Raw genomic sequence first — 15728 nt, 5'->3', positions numbered from 1 at the left:
ATTAGAGTGACCAGAGATGTGCAACTACATATGGTAACATTTACAATTAGCTTCACTTGATCCAACAGTTGAATTATGGAGTTAAAAAAACAAAAACAACTTGTTTGATAGCATATTTACAACACCTGTTTCATGGGTGGTATCTTCCCCCACTGGTTCTTGACGGGATTGTAAGTGTCCACTTCTGCTGAATCATCCCTAAAAAAACAGGCCAAAAGTTTGAGAACATTATACAATGTCCATGGGCACAACTGCCACTGCAGCGCAGTCTAAAGGATATTGTTTTGATAAAGGGTGCAGATTTTGACATATCCTATCTAAGGAAACAAAGTGCAGCACATACAAAAGGAAAAACAAAGTAAGTTCACAGGAAGCATTACCTGACAAAATAGATACAGCCATTTAAAGTCACAGTCTTTGGTGCAAAGGACCATGGTGGCAGCTGTCCACAGTTCACCAAGGACCACTGATCAGTCTCTGGGTCATAGCACTGAACCACCATAGTCTCTTCTCCAGCCAGAGATCCAATGGCATAGAGTTTGCCCTGGCAAGCAGTAGTAGAGCAATTGTCCATGGGATGCAGCATAGGCCGCAGTGCCTCCCAAGTGTCTAGAGAATGATCATATCTCTCTGTGCTGTCCGAAGCAACCACATATAATTGACCCCTCAACACACAAGAAGTATGGTACTCTCGAGCTTTTAGCATGGGTGACACTTCCGTCCATTCATTTACACTTGAATTGTAGCGCCATACTCCGTCGTAGAGTCGAGAGCCATCGGAACCACCTGCAAAAAACAGAGCAAACTAATAAGGTATGTGGTGTCTATACAGGTAGAGCTTCAGTTTTTCTACATTTTTTTGGACTTCATGGTCACTACCACACATTTAATTTTGACCCAAAGTTTTGGTTTTTTTTTACTATTATTATTATTATTATTATTTGGAGCTATTACTGTATCATGGTACTCAGCTTCAATTATACCATGGGACTAAATGACCTCTCTAAATTCCTCATGGAGTCAGTGTTTTCATCCAAGTAAATCTATGATGCCAACTGGAAGGTCCAGGACTCCATAAGATCCTGAAGGCAGCTAGAGAACACTGTTGCCAAATACTAAATACAAATATAGGTTTATTTTCTGTTAGTCATTCCTCTGTTGTCAAGTGGTCATCTCTACAGTACGATCTTAACAGACTTACCTTGTCTTGACTTGCTTATGTTAAATAAATTGAAAAAGCTCTGCTTTACTGGGTGTTCAACCTAATTTATGTATTCTTGTATGCAAATAAGGTATTATTTAAATATTTCTGATGTTGCACTGTAACGAATTGGATTTGATGTCTGCATCTGGGATGCTGCACAAGGGCTAACCCTGCTCTCTGACCCCCGAAGGTGATGCGAAGAGACAGTGTCCCCTCAGGGATTAAAAAAGTATATCATCATCATCTAAAACCTGTGACCCACTCATCTTCCGTTCATGGCTAGTGGCAAGCTGGAGATGTACCTTTATTAGTGAACAGTGACACAATAATAAAATAATTAGTTTGACTCCTATCTTTTCACAAATATTAAGATGACCTACAACTCTAGTAGTAATAGAAGTACAAAATGCAGACGAGGACAAAAATCCATAAAAAGGGAAACGTGCATCTTGTGTGACTATTAACAGTCTGGTCATACAAGATTCTTGGTTGGCTTTGCCTCTTATGTCAAATTACATCACTGACAGAAGGATCCTAGAATACGCGTTTGTCTCACAAAGCTTCATCCAAAAGTTGCAATGCAGCTTCCTCCATGAAGGACTGAATATCTCATTGAGCAATGAATACTAGCTCATTCTAAGGTTCAATGGCAATTATGCATAACCATATTCTCGACTACACAGTGTGCATTTGTGGTGCCAGCAGTCCTCAATACACATACCGTCCTAGAAGGCACTACTGAGAGGGTCTGATCTTCTGGTTACCAGTGATAATCTTCATGCCATCTTATACTGTCTATTTCCTACAAAGAGAAGTCCTTCAAGACTGCGATGCCTGAAGCATAAAGAGCTGCCCAATGTACACATATTATGTACACATAATACACATCAAAACAATACTGTGGATAATCCAGCCTTCCTCCAGTTACTGGATCTAAACACTATGAAGGATCTCCATGCGTGCCTCTCATTCCACTTTTCTGCTTAGTTCAATTCCTCTTTTACTTGAAATTTCATGGCTTGCTTAGTTCCTGTTCTGTATGTGAAATTCATGCAGGCCTGGAACTGCCTCTGAGGCTGTTATGCTTGCAGCTAACACATGGTTTTATGCCAAGGAAAAGACCTTAATGTTCTGTGCATTACTTTCAAAAGCTAGTGTAATTTGTTTGGTTAATGGAATACTATGTTATCTTACAAAATGGAGCACCATTTAAAAGAGCAAATAATTTGCAAATCTGCATATATTACATACAGTACAGTGGTGTGAAAAACTATTTGCCCCCTTCCTGATTTCTTATTCTTTTGCAAGTTTGTCACACAAAATGTTTCTGATCATCAAACACATTTAACCATTAGTCAAATATAACACAAGTAAACACAAAATGCAGTTTTTAAATGATGGTTTTTATTATTTAGGGAGAAAAAAAATCCAAACCTACATGGCCCTGTGTGAAAAAGTAATTGCCCCCTTGTTAAAAAATAACCTAACTGTGGTGTATCACACCCGAGTTCAATTTCCGTAGCCACCCCCAGGCCTGATTACTGCCACACCTGTTTCAATCAAGAAATCACTTAAATAGGAGCTGCCTGACACAGAGAAGTAGACCAAAAGCACCTCAAAAGCTAGACATCATGCCAAGATCCAAAGAAATTCAGGAACAAATGAGAACAGAAGTAATTGAGATCTATCAGTCTGGTAAAGGTTATAAAGCCATTTCTAAAGCTTTGGGACTCCAGCAAACCACAGTGAGAGCCATTATCCACAAATGGCAAAAACATGGAACAGTGGTGAACCTTCCCAGGAGTGGCCGGCCGACCAAAATTACCCCAAGAGCGCAGAGACAACTCATCCGAGAGGTCACAAAAGACCCCAGGACAACGTCTAAAGAACTGCAGGCCTCACTTGCCTCAATTAAGGTCAGTGTTCACGACTCCACCATAAGAAAGAGACTGGGCAAAAACGGCCTGCATGGTAGATTTCCAAGACGCAAACCACTGTTAAGCAAAAAGAACATTAGGGCTCGTCTCAATTTTGCTAAGAAACATCTCAATGATTGCCAAGACTTTTGGGAAAATACCTTGTGGACTGATGAGACAAAAGTTGAACTTTTTGGAAGGCAAATGTCCCGTTACATCTGGCGTAAAAGGAACACAGCATTTCAGAAAAAGAACATCATACCAACAGTAAAATATGGTGGTGGTAGTGTGATGGTCTGGGGTTGTTTTGCTGCTTCAGGACCTGGAAGGCTTGCTGTGATAGATGGAACCATGAATTCTACTGTCTACCAAAAAATCCTGAAGGAGAATGTCCGGCCATCTGTTCGTCAACTCAAGCTGAAGTGATCTTGGGTGCTGCAACAGGACAATGACCCAAAACACACCAGCAAATCCACCTCTGAATGGCTGAAGAAAAACAAAATGAAGACTTTGGAGTGGCCTAGTCAAAGTCCTGACCTGAATCCAATTGAGATGCTATGGCATGACCTTAAAAAGGCGGTTCATGCTAGAAAACCCTCAAATAAAGCTGAATTACAACAATTTTGCAAAGATGAGTGGGCCAAAATTCCTCCAGAGCACTGTAAAAGACTCATTGCAAGTTATCGCAAACGCTTGATTGCAGTTATTGCTGCTAAGGGTGGCCCAACCAGTTATTAGGTTCAGGGGGCAATTACTTTTTCACACAGGGCCATGTAGGTTTGGATTTTTTTTTCTCCCTAAATAATAAAAACCACCATTTACAAACTGCATTTTGTGTTTACTTGTGTTATATTTGACTAATGGTTAAATGTGTTTGATGATCAGAAACATTTTGTGTGACAAACATGCAAAAGAATAAGAAATCAGGAAGGGGGCAAATAGTTTTTCACACCACTGTATATATATATATATATATATATATATATATATATATATATATATATATATGGGATGTTTCCCAGTTTGCACCCAATGCTGCTGGGTGGGGCTCCGGTACCCCTGTGACCCTGTATTTGATTAAATAGGTTTAAAAATGTGTGTACATTTTCATAGTAGAGAAGAAAGATTCCACTGTACCATGTAAGAGACTTTATAAGCAATACATTTTGTTTTGGGAGTAAATATGACACCAATAATACAGCAATACTTTAATGTATCAAAACTGTACTGTAAACCATCCAAAACAATCACAAACAGTTGTAAGCCAAAATGTGGTGCACACAACAATTACATGCAAATTGTTCCATTGTTTGTCAATAAACCATAAATCCCTTACCTTAAATGAAAAGGAATGATTTTCTCCAACTTAAAAACTATTAGTGAAAACTGAAACCCTGCATTGGCCGGCTGCCAAGGCTCTCTCCTACTCACAGCACCATTAACTAGGTATGGTGGCAAACGGTGACATTTGCATGGGTGGCAGACAATACAAGCTGAATAAATGTAAGAATTCATTCGCCCAGGTTGTTTGGTAAGTGGCGTCCCAAAATCTCATACAGAAAACTTTTAAAAGTAGCCAAGCGATCCACTTCAGCTGCATAACTCTGGGGTTTATGTTTTCTAAAACCCCTTGCATTAAGAAGTTTAATTTATTCTGTCTTTAGCACAATTCTGTTTTGACCAGAGAACTGTATGAAAGATTGCCATGGGAGCTTATATATTGAAAGCAAAAAGTGAAGTGGAATTGAAGTAGAAGATAGTGAAATGGAAAGCTAGTTTGCAATGTAAATTCAGGAAAGACCAGCGTGATGGCTGGAGGCAGAGGTGCATGGCCCAGAGGCATATGCAGTGGAGGTGTTGGAAGAAGCAATAGTTCACGCATTGGACTGAGTGAGTGCATCAAAGACGTAGTAGTCTATACAGAGGTGTGTGGAATGCTGAGGTAGTAAGTGTAAATGCAAAGCTGGAAAGAACAGACATGAGAATGATCAGGTGGATGTGTAAAGTGTCCCCAAGGTGGTCTGGACATTTGAAGTAAAGGGTATAGGATATGGTGGTGAGGTGCACTGAGATGGAGATGGAGAAGATGAGACCCAGAGGGAGGCAAAAGACAACATGGTCAGAGGTGATGTCAGAGGAAAGGAAAATACGCATCTCACCCAAAAAGATACCCAGAACCAGGAAGAGGGTTTAGTAATAATAATAATAATAATAATAATAAAAAAGTTGGAGGAAACTGGCTAACCTATTAAAGTTCAAAAACATGGCTGTTTAATGGTAAGGATAATGATGATTTCATAATAGGGCATATCCTTTAGTCTCAGAAACTAAACTACTGTAGTTTAATCTGAACATGGTCACTAGAATTGAAAATGATACCCCACATATCAAAATACCAGTGCATTAACCTCCTTAGGGTTATGTTTAACCCCAAAAAAAGATTTAAAATTTTTTTCAACAAGAAAAAAATGTTACTATGTGTAACAGAAACATATAAACACCAAAATGTCAACATAAACACAGTAGGAAAGCTATGTCGAGTGTCCACTGCTATACTGATGGACACAGTCACCAATGAGCAGCTTGAGGTCACAATCAGGACACTAAATGCGTGTTTATTGAAAATTTTCCCTAATATATTTTTTCTGTTGTTTGAGCATGAGAGGGCAGAATGTCAGTGTCTGATCCAGATGATCAACTCACCCATTCTGTTATTGTAGACTACCACATTTGCCTGACTCAAACGACACTTACTGCATTGTGGACAGAGCTTACAGAACTAACGTCTTTCTTGTCTTTCTACTTGATTGCAATCTTTTTGCCACCCGCCTACTGGCACCACAGTGAAACTTCAAGCAACCAAATTCACCAGCCATATCACGGTGGTTCAACCGTACAGTACCGCGTGCATCAGTTTCCCTATGTATTTCAACGTTTGATGACTAATTCACTGTGTCACCATTATCACTTGATTCAACTAAAGGTTCAGTTTCAGTTTGTTCTAAAACTGGCCTTACAGGTTCACGTTTGCACAGCATTCTATTTTGGTTGAAGGCTATGTTCCACTCACTTTGAGTGGCAAAACACAAAGAAATGCTCATATTTTTTGCAGTAGTGTTATTTTATCCAGCAGATGGCAGCAGAATACTGTCCCGAGACCAATGCGGGCTGTAAAGGGATCATTAAATGCCACCCCGAATCTGACTTGGGCTTAATTGTAATTGCAAAGAATTTCAATCCCAAATTCTGTTCAGTGTTAACGCCAAGAAGGATAATAAAACGGCATAAAATTATTTGATGTATATTTAAAAGTTCTTCCAGTACATGTTATTTTCATTTTGAACTGCATCTGTGCATCGATTTGACAATGAGAAGGCAATGTGAAAAGAGCCGATCTTCTTGTTAATGTTAAAACAATCCTGCCTTTACAATAATACTTCAGGAATATAATACTTTTTCCCCAGTCAGTCTTACCTGTGGCAGTCCTGTTGCCAGGTGTTTATGCAATTTGCATCAACATGAGTTATGATTTAAAATGAATTGATCGCTACCTATAATCTGGTGTTCTGTGGATTTCTTGTCACAGTATGTACTGCTATGCACAGTACACATGCTCTACCTACTACAGACATGAACTACAAATTCTAGAATTATTTATATATTCTATTTACTTCCACCCTTTCATTCTGATGAATAAATTTCATACCTATTTAAACAATGCCATGCCTTGTGAGGGTTTGTGTATAACCCATGGCAGGTGCCCAATGTTCATAAAAACTAAGTTTACGCAATAGTATCAAAATGCATTTGTCTTGCGAAAGTATTAGTCACTGGAATGTTTGCCAAATATTACTGAATAGCACAGAAACTGTTTTCTCTGTGATGTTTTTATTGCATTTTATAGCTCAAAATTATTCTTTTTGTTTTAATGTGACATTGTTTTTTTTTGCATTAGGAGAAATTCTTAGAGTTTATTGTTTGCATAACCTGCACTTCTGAATTTCTAATTTTATACCGGATGAAAAACAAGTTTGAGGTAGTGGCACAAGGACACAACCGAGTCACGGTCAGAGCACCAAATATCTTGGTGTCATCTGACCGCAAAACAAAACACAAAGGTAACGTCACCCACACCTCCAAAAAAAAAACCTACAGTGAAGTATGGTGGTTATAGTGACATCATGTTGGGTGGATGGATTTAGTCAGCAGGGAAAGGGTGTCTGGCTAAAACAGATGGAGTAATGGATGATGGAAAATATAGCAAATCCTTTAACATAACTTGTTTCAGTCTGCTAAAATACTAAACTTTGGATGAAAGATCATAAAGCAGTACAATGGTCCCAAATACAAGTCCAAAGTAATCTTAGAGTGTCTCAAAGACAAAATGATGAATGTTCTACAATAGCACATATGAAAATTATAGTGCACAAGTGTCTTTCAACTAACCTGAGCAATGTGAAACAATCAGACATACACAGGATTTAAAGGTGTTATTGTTGTAAAAGTTGGCTATAAAATATTAAAATGTTAGCACTGATTGAATACAGTACAAGTTGAAAAACTTGTCAAGAGATTATTTTTCCAAAGTATGGTGCATCTAGTTCTCTATTTTTGTAATAATGCCAGAATATTTCCAATTAGAATAACCTGCCCACTTAGGCCATCAAAAATGGGCATATCAATCTACCGCACCAAACATGTTTTCTTATGTTCTTCCTGTAAACCCCCGACCCCAGTCACATTTCAAATTATCCTGTTTCACAGGCCTCTCAATCGCTTGTTTTGATATTGTGATTAAAAAAAAAAAAATCTTACCGAACCAAAATTACAGCAATTGAAGCAACTTTGCGTGCCCAGCCCTCTCATACTCAGAGCTTAATAAAGCAAGAGTGCCAAGCATGCCATTTGATGCCATGTTAGGTTCACAGCATAACTACTCCTAAGGAGGGGTAAGGTGCTTCACAAAACAAACAGTCCTCTATTAAATATCAGATGAACACCTTCTAGGATTGTGACCTTGGCAGGGTGGGGGCTTATGTACCTTAAAGAGCCTTAAAACAATATTTTCTGGAGATCTATCCTCCTGATAAGATTACCCATGGTATACTGGTCTAAGGTTAGAGAACAATCCATAACTGGACTGTTCTTGCTAAATCACAGGGAACCTCACCTTAGCCAGTGATACCAGGACCCACTCCTGGCAGCAGGCCGGAAAGTGGCGTTTACTGGCAAGCAGCTGGTGGCCAGGTGACCTACAAATGCTCAGTGGAGATTGTACAGAGAGAGAAGAGTGAAGGTCATGCAGCTTCAGTTGGACAAGAGGTGAAAGAAATGGGCTCTTGGCACCTGGGGAGAGGCCAACAACACAGATGGGAGATAGTTGGTGACAAGCATATGATTTTGTGTGTTTCTGCCAAAATAACAATGTGAACACTGAAATAATAAACAAAGACAGTGCAATAGAACATCCATGTTCAGTGCTGTGATCAGGAACCAAACAGCTTGCTCAAATCTCCAGCTCTAGACGAGTCCAATGATGTGGCGATTCTCACAGGCCCTTGGCCTGATGACGTATAGTTCTGAGTTTGGTCCAGTGAAGAAGGGGAATGCCTCAATGAGACTTGAAGTTGCGGAGAGAAAAACTTTGACTGTCATTTGCATTTACTGTTGTGTTACAGAAACATCAATTTAGAGCATTTTGTCTTTTTAGAAACACTGGATTTGCGGTTTAGAAGTGCACCATTCATGGGCTCTGTAGGCTGACTAGAAGACTCAATGTGAGAGTACCTGATAGGGTGCAATTAGGACTGGCCTACCTGTTCCAAGTCGCAGTGCTAAATAGATACAAATTCTGTGCTAGTCACAGTTTGTCCGTAATGAACACCAAGTTTGAATGCCAGTTTGATGCTCAAAAGTGTGCCCATTAGCAAAGTACCATGAGTCAAAGGTTAGTGATAGGCTTTGTAGTTATATCATCTGATCAGAGGCGGCATGCTCTGGACACTCAGGTAAAGAGAGATGCTGAACTGCCAACTGATATTTACTTTGTCAGATAGTTGGGTACTATAAAGCATGTCTATCTATCTATCTATCAATCATCTGGAGTATTATAATGGAAATCCAGGTATTTATTTGTAAACAATATGTGTTAATTTTGACATAAAATATGTATGCATTTGTCTACTGTGGAGCAATGCACATACAGCTCTCCAGATTCTGCTGCATCTGAAGTATGGGTTGGGGACCTGAGAGTTATTTTTGTGCTCATTGCAAAGCTAAGTTTAATTAAAACTTGTAAGACTTTAGTCTATTGGTGTGAGAGACACCAGGGAATAAAAATGCAACTTTGTCAATTATCTTAGCAGCCTCAGGAATAAAACAATGTAGATTTAAAACAAATAAATCTGATTGCACTAAAAACTAAATGAAGAAGTTTATATTTCATAGACATAACCTATTCTTAAATTGTTATTGTTGTGACTGTGAATTTATGTTAAGTTACAAGCACTTCATAGTCTATTATAAAAAAAAAATCTTGATGAAAGGGAGATCAGGGAGACGAGATGTGATCTTCTCGGAAGACGCTTAAAAGATCCATGATATGAAAGAGATTGGCCAGCGAGTGTTTCGCGGGGACCTTAAACATGAGACTTGGTGCCAAGAGATTGCAATTTGACGTCCCATGAGAGACACTTTAACGTCACATGAGACAAGGCAGTGGGACAACATTTAAAACAAGTTCACGGACATCTAACCTAGCAGTTGTTGGAATGCTTTTGGCACACAGACATCATGTGCTCCCAGCTCTTAAAACAACGACAAGTGACAAGCAGAACACGCAGCTTGCCAGCAGCAGCAGTTGGAAGCCAGCAGATGATCCAACTGCAACTCATGAGCGTGCGTTCAGCCGCCATCCCCCCCCCCCCCACAACGCGAGCAGTGTAATACGTCCGGTGAGAAAGATTTAACCATACCTGGGGCCGGAAATAAAGAACAAGTATTGTTTTTACAAAAGTTTTAAAAATAACAGTGAAAATAATGCATATGTAACAATTCCCATGAAAATAACGATCTCTTTAAATTGTATATCTGGTAAACCAAACCCAGGGGTGGGCGAGCAAAGCGAGCAGGGGCGGAGCCCTCTAGTTTCCTAAAACTTCAAAAATTCAGTAGAAAAGTGAACTGTCTCCTTCCCATCCATCTCAGTATAAGAAGCTTATATTCTTATTTGGTACTAGCTCATTTTTGTTATCATAAATTAACAAAATGATATTGAGAATAATGAGTGAACCTTGATAAATATTTTTAATACTTATATATGAAATACATGCTACTGACCAGGTACAATTAAAATCTTAATATTTCTGAAATCAGCAAGCTAAAACAGTTTTGAAGAATAATGAAATGTTCTGGAGAAGGCGCCCTCCATTAAAGAGCCTAATCAAGCACATACTGACACCCACACTGACATTCACACATGGGACAAACTGGAATTACAAATCAACCTAATCTGCACATATCTGGGGATGTGGAAAGAAAACCTGAGTAACCCAGGAACAAGGGTTATTATAGTAAACGAAAACAAAATCAAGGCAAAAACTATTAATAAATAAAACATTTCACACACTGAAATCAAGTAATACAACACAGATGAAAAACTAAAACTATAAAAACCTATTAAAAGTAGCTGAAATTACTGAAAAAATAAAACTACAAAAACATATTTTCAGTTTTCATCACAATTGGTCTTACATAGATTAACCTGGGCTGCAGCGACTCTAAAAGTAATTAAAATATACAGTCATGGCCGAAATTATCGGCACCCCTGGAATTTTCCCAGAAAATGCACCATTTCTCCCGGAAAATTGTTACAATTACAAATGTTTTTGTATATACATGTTTATTTCCTTTATGTCCATTGGAACAACACAAAAAAACAGAAAAAAAAGCCAAATCTGACATCATGTCACACAGAACTCCAAAAATGGGCCAGACGAAATTATTGACACCTTTTCAAAATTGTGGGTAAATCGTTTTATTTCAAGCATATGATGCTCTTTTGAACTCACCTGTGGCAAGAAACAGGTGCTGGCAATATAGCAATCACACCTGAAGCCAGTTAAAATGGAGAAAAGTTGACTCAGCCTTTCTGTTTTGTGTCTGAGTGTGCCACACTAAGCATGGAGAACAGAAAGAAGAGCAGAGAATTGTCTGAGGACTTGAGAACTAAAGTTGTGGAAAAATATCAACAACCTCAAGGCTACAAGTCCATCTCCAGAGATCTTCATGTTCCGTTGTCCACTGTGGACAACATAATCAAGAAGTTCACAACACATGGCACTGTAACTAATTTCCCTGGACGTGGACGGAAGAGAAAAATTGATAAAAGACTGCAAAGAAGGATAGTCCGAATGGTGGATAAACAGCCCCAATCAACTTCAAAACATATTCAAGCTGTTCTGAAGACTCAGGGTGCAACAGTGTCAGCTCGAACTATCCGTCGACATCTAAACGAAATGAAACGCTATGGCAGAAGAGCCAGGAGGACCCCACTGCTGACACAGAAACATAAAAAAAAGCCAGACTGGAGTTTGCCAAAATGTACTTGAGGAAGCCAAAATCCTTCTGGGCGAACGTCTTGTGGACAGAGGAGACCAAGGTAGAGATTTTTGGTAAAGCTCATCATTCTACTGTTTACAGAAAACGGAATGAGGCCTACGAAGAAAAAAACACAGTACCTACAGTCAAACATGGTGGAGGTTCTAAGATGTTTTGGGGATGTTTTGCTGCCTCTGGCACTGGATGCCTTGACTGTGTGCAAGGTATCATGAAATCTGAAAACTACCAAAAGATATTGGGGCGCAATGTAGGGCCCAGTGTCAGAAGGCTGGGTCTGCGTCAGCGGTCATGGGTGTTCCAGCAGGACAATGACCCTAAACACACCTCTAAAAACACCCAGAAATGGTTGAAGACAAAGCACTGGAGAGTTCTGAAGTGGCCAGCAATGAGTCCGGATCTAAATCCGATTGAACACTTATGGAGAGATCTCAAAATTGCTGTTGGGAGAAGACGCCCTTCAAATCTGAGAGACCTTGAGCAGTTTGCAAAAGAAGAGTGGTCGGAAATTCCAGTTGAGAGGTGTAACAAGCTTGTTGATGGTCATAGGAAGCGCTTGATTTCAGTTATTTTTTCCAAAGGGTGTGCAACCAAATATTAAGTTGAGGGTGCCAATAATTTTGTCCAGCCCAGTTTTTGAGTTTTGTGTGAAATGTCAGATTTGGATTTTTTTCTCTGTTTTTTGTGTTGTTCCAATGCATATAAAGGAAATAAACATGTTTATATCAAAACATTTGTAACTGCAACAATTTTCTGGGAGAAATGGTGCATTTTCTGGGAAAATTCCAGGGGTGCCGATAATTTCGGCCATGACTGTATTAATAAATATTTCTTCTGTTTTTCTGATAAATAGTCCTGTTCTGCTCGTTGATCACATCCCCTTTAACCTTTATCACTGAGGTAACTCATCCACCCCTAGCCGCACACACGCTCATCTACAAATTTATGCATATCCAGTGCACAATTGCTAGTGAAGGAGAGTGGCTTTTAAAATTGACGCAGCACTTGTGGTAACACGGCAAGGTGAATTAGGGCAGTCGAAATGTAAAGCATGTAAAGAAAAAAGCCATTTGTTGTGTAATAAGTCACAACTGTTCAGAAATTTGACAGTGATTGCATAATACATTCGATTCTAGTTGTAGTGCTTGTGCAGCATACAAAGATAATTATTTTGCTCAGCTGGTAACTAGGATGCCATTTCTGAATGCTGGATAACTTTTAAAGTTGTTCTTCATTAGATTTTGGGGTGCAAGACAGATGTATTAGATACAGATGGTACTTTATAGAATTTCAATGTGCTCATAGGTGATGGCACATTTATCTGTAATAGTGACAGAGCCCAATATACGTGGACAGCAGCTGATACTGAGTTAAGGGCGGAGTGGTGGCTCTGAGGCAAAGATCAGTGCTGGTATCCCGAAGGTTGCCAGTTCGAATCCCCGTCAATGCCAAAAAGAAATCCTACTCTGCAGTGCCCTTGAGCAAGGCCCTTAACCTTCAATTGCTCCAGGGACACTGTACAATGGCTGACCCAGCACTCTAACCCCAAGGGGTATGCGAAAACTAACAAATTCCTAATACAAGAAATTGTATATGGCAAAATAAAGGAAAAAAAAAAAAAAAAAACCACACTAAAAACAAATTATAGGCTGCGTGCATGGTCTGATGTCAGTCATGACAAGCTGCTGACTTGCTTCTTGTACATCAAGGTGCAATACAAAAGCCTGAATTTGAAATGTGTTGGTCAACAAAACCTTTACCTTTATGATATGTATTTTTCTTATACCGCAACACCGGTTTAAATTGCCTAAACAACGTTTGGAAACTGTGGGAAACTGTTTAAGGGGGACCTTTTTCACTGCTACACAAGTGTTGCACGGGGACTCTTTTTCACTGCTACACCGCTAAACAGGCATGCAATGGAGTACATGCGGTAGTGGAGGTATTGTGCGGTTAAAATGGACAGAGAACATTATCGTCTGCTTCAGTTTCAGAAAGTTGAAAATGATGAAACAAAAGAACTTTTGCTGGAAAAAGGAGTCACATCTGTTGTCTGGAGATACTTTGGATTTAAAAGGTCGGATGTGGACCATTATGTTCAAATGTGAATACTGTTTCTATACTACTGGATAATACTGCAAGCCAAGTTGTACTTGTTTTATTTTTTTTTCCAATACTGTGTAATGTACCTGGGTACTGTGTAATAGTGTGACGGCATGTTGACTTTATTCTCGACATTTCCACTTTATTCTCGTCATAAGCGTCGAGATTAAAGTCAACATGTTGACTTTATTCTCGTAATTTGTTATTAAACTAGAGCATTGTAAACTAAACTTCACCTTAAAATGAATATTTAATTTACTAGATTTTCTCAAACCCCGTCATAAGTTATGTAGCACATTAAATGCTTTGTGTTGAGTGTTCCCAGAGCCATGTTAATCGTTACGTGCTTCTTAAACTGACTTCCTCTTGCACTAAGAGGAGGTGCAGGCAGCACACAGAATACATTAATTTCATGATATTCCTGCTCCCTGAACATTTAGAATGCTAAAATAAATACTTGATATAATTTTCATGATGAAATGCATTAAAGCATGTATTAGTCACGTGGGGGCATGGTGGCGTGGAGGTTGCACTGCTGCCACACAGCAATGGGGTCCCGGTTGTTCCTTGCTTTGAATTTGCATGTTTTTCTGGTGGGTTTACTCGGCATGCTTCAGTTTCCTTTCAAAGTCATGTAGGATGTGGGGTTTTGTTCTGCTATATTAACCCTGCTAGTTGTATGTATTGCTCGTATTCACCCTGCGATGTGCTGGAGCTACGTTCAGGATTTGCTCCTGCCTCGCACACAATGCTTATTGGGATGGGCGCAACCCTGAACGGATGGCATAATTAAACATGTATAACGAAGATTTTTTTAAAGTTCTGAACACTCCGTGGTCTAAGTTTATAACTACATTTAATTTCGCAAAGACGTTTATCGTGTGGTGACTGGTTATGTGGATTAAGAAAAAGGAAAGATAGGAACTGCGGGTTTGTCCATCAGACACAGACAGCACGCATGCAATAAAGAAAGCCCGCTCAGAAGAACATGCATTGAATTCTGTGTTCGTGTCTCCGACCACCATATCACAAACCCAATATTTACACAATATTTAAGTTAAACCTGTATGATACCCATTCATACATCCAGTTTTTTGGAGCCTCGTCACACCTGCCATAAAGTTCTCTACACTGAACATACACCTGGGGACCCCTTACTGTGAGGGAGCAGCACTACCGTGCATGTTTAATACCTGCTTTAATGCATTTCATCATGAAAATTTATCTTAGCATTCTACATTTTCAGAGAGCAGGAATATCATGAATTGAATGTATTCTGTGCGTCGATTACTGCTGGCGCCTCCTCTTAGTGTAGAGGAAGTCAGTTTAAGAAGCGCATACAGCGATTAACAACTGATTCAAGGGACACTTAACACTAAGCATTTAATGTGCTACATTAACTTATGACGGAATTTGAAAAAATCTAGTAAATTAAACATTGATTTTAGGATGAAGTTTAGTTTACGACATTCTACTTTAATGACAAAATAAACTATGAGAATAATGTGGAAATGTCGACTTTAATCTCGACATATAGTTTTTTTTTTTCTTCACTGTGGCCCCAATACGATTCCGTAGGGCTATACCACAAATAGCATTATAAATGCAAGTTGCAGTTTTATTATTTATGTATATAGCTTAGCTTGAAGCAAGGTCCATATTAATGCAGTTTGCCTTAATGATGGTTCAGTTGGTAAAGATGTCATCATCAAGTTGCACTTGTTTTGTTTTATTTTCATTTGGTGAATACTGTGTAATGCACCTGGGGCCTCATGCATAACGCCATGCGTAGAATTCGCACTATAACACGACGTAAGCACAAAAGCCGAAATGTGCTTACGCACAGAAAAATCCAGATTCAGGAATCCGTGCGTACGCAAACTTCCACG

The 15728-nt window shown here is 39.2% G+C and overlaps 1 protein-coding gene across 2 annotated transcripts in view; it reads right to left on the bottom strand.

Annotated features, from left to right (window-relative positions):
* The window catches only part of klhl21 (kelch-like family member 21), a 36288-nt gene that overhangs the window by 1642 nt on the left and 18918 nt on the right, over positions 1–15728 (bottom strand). For both annotated transcript variants that reach the window (XM_028807393.2, XM_028807394.2), the window contains exons 3-4: positions 381–786; positions 126–198 (exon numbers count right to left, since the gene is read on the bottom strand). In XM_028807393.2, the coding sequence (XP_028663226.1) occupies positions 126–198; positions 381–786 (479 nt within the window). The remainder of the gene's footprint in view (positions 1–125; positions 199–380; positions 787–15728) is intronic.

Source organism: Erpetoichthys calabaricus, chromosome 8 (genome assembly GCF_900747795.2).
Source record: "Erpetoichthys calabaricus chromosome 8, fErpCal1.3, whole genome shotgun sequence".
NCBI lineage: Eukaryota > Metazoa > Chordata > Cladistia > Polypteriformes > Polypteridae > Erpetoichthys > Erpetoichthys calabaricus.
The sequence above is the reverse complement of the archived record's forward strand: the minus strand, read 5'-3'. Positions and strand labels throughout refer to the sequence as shown.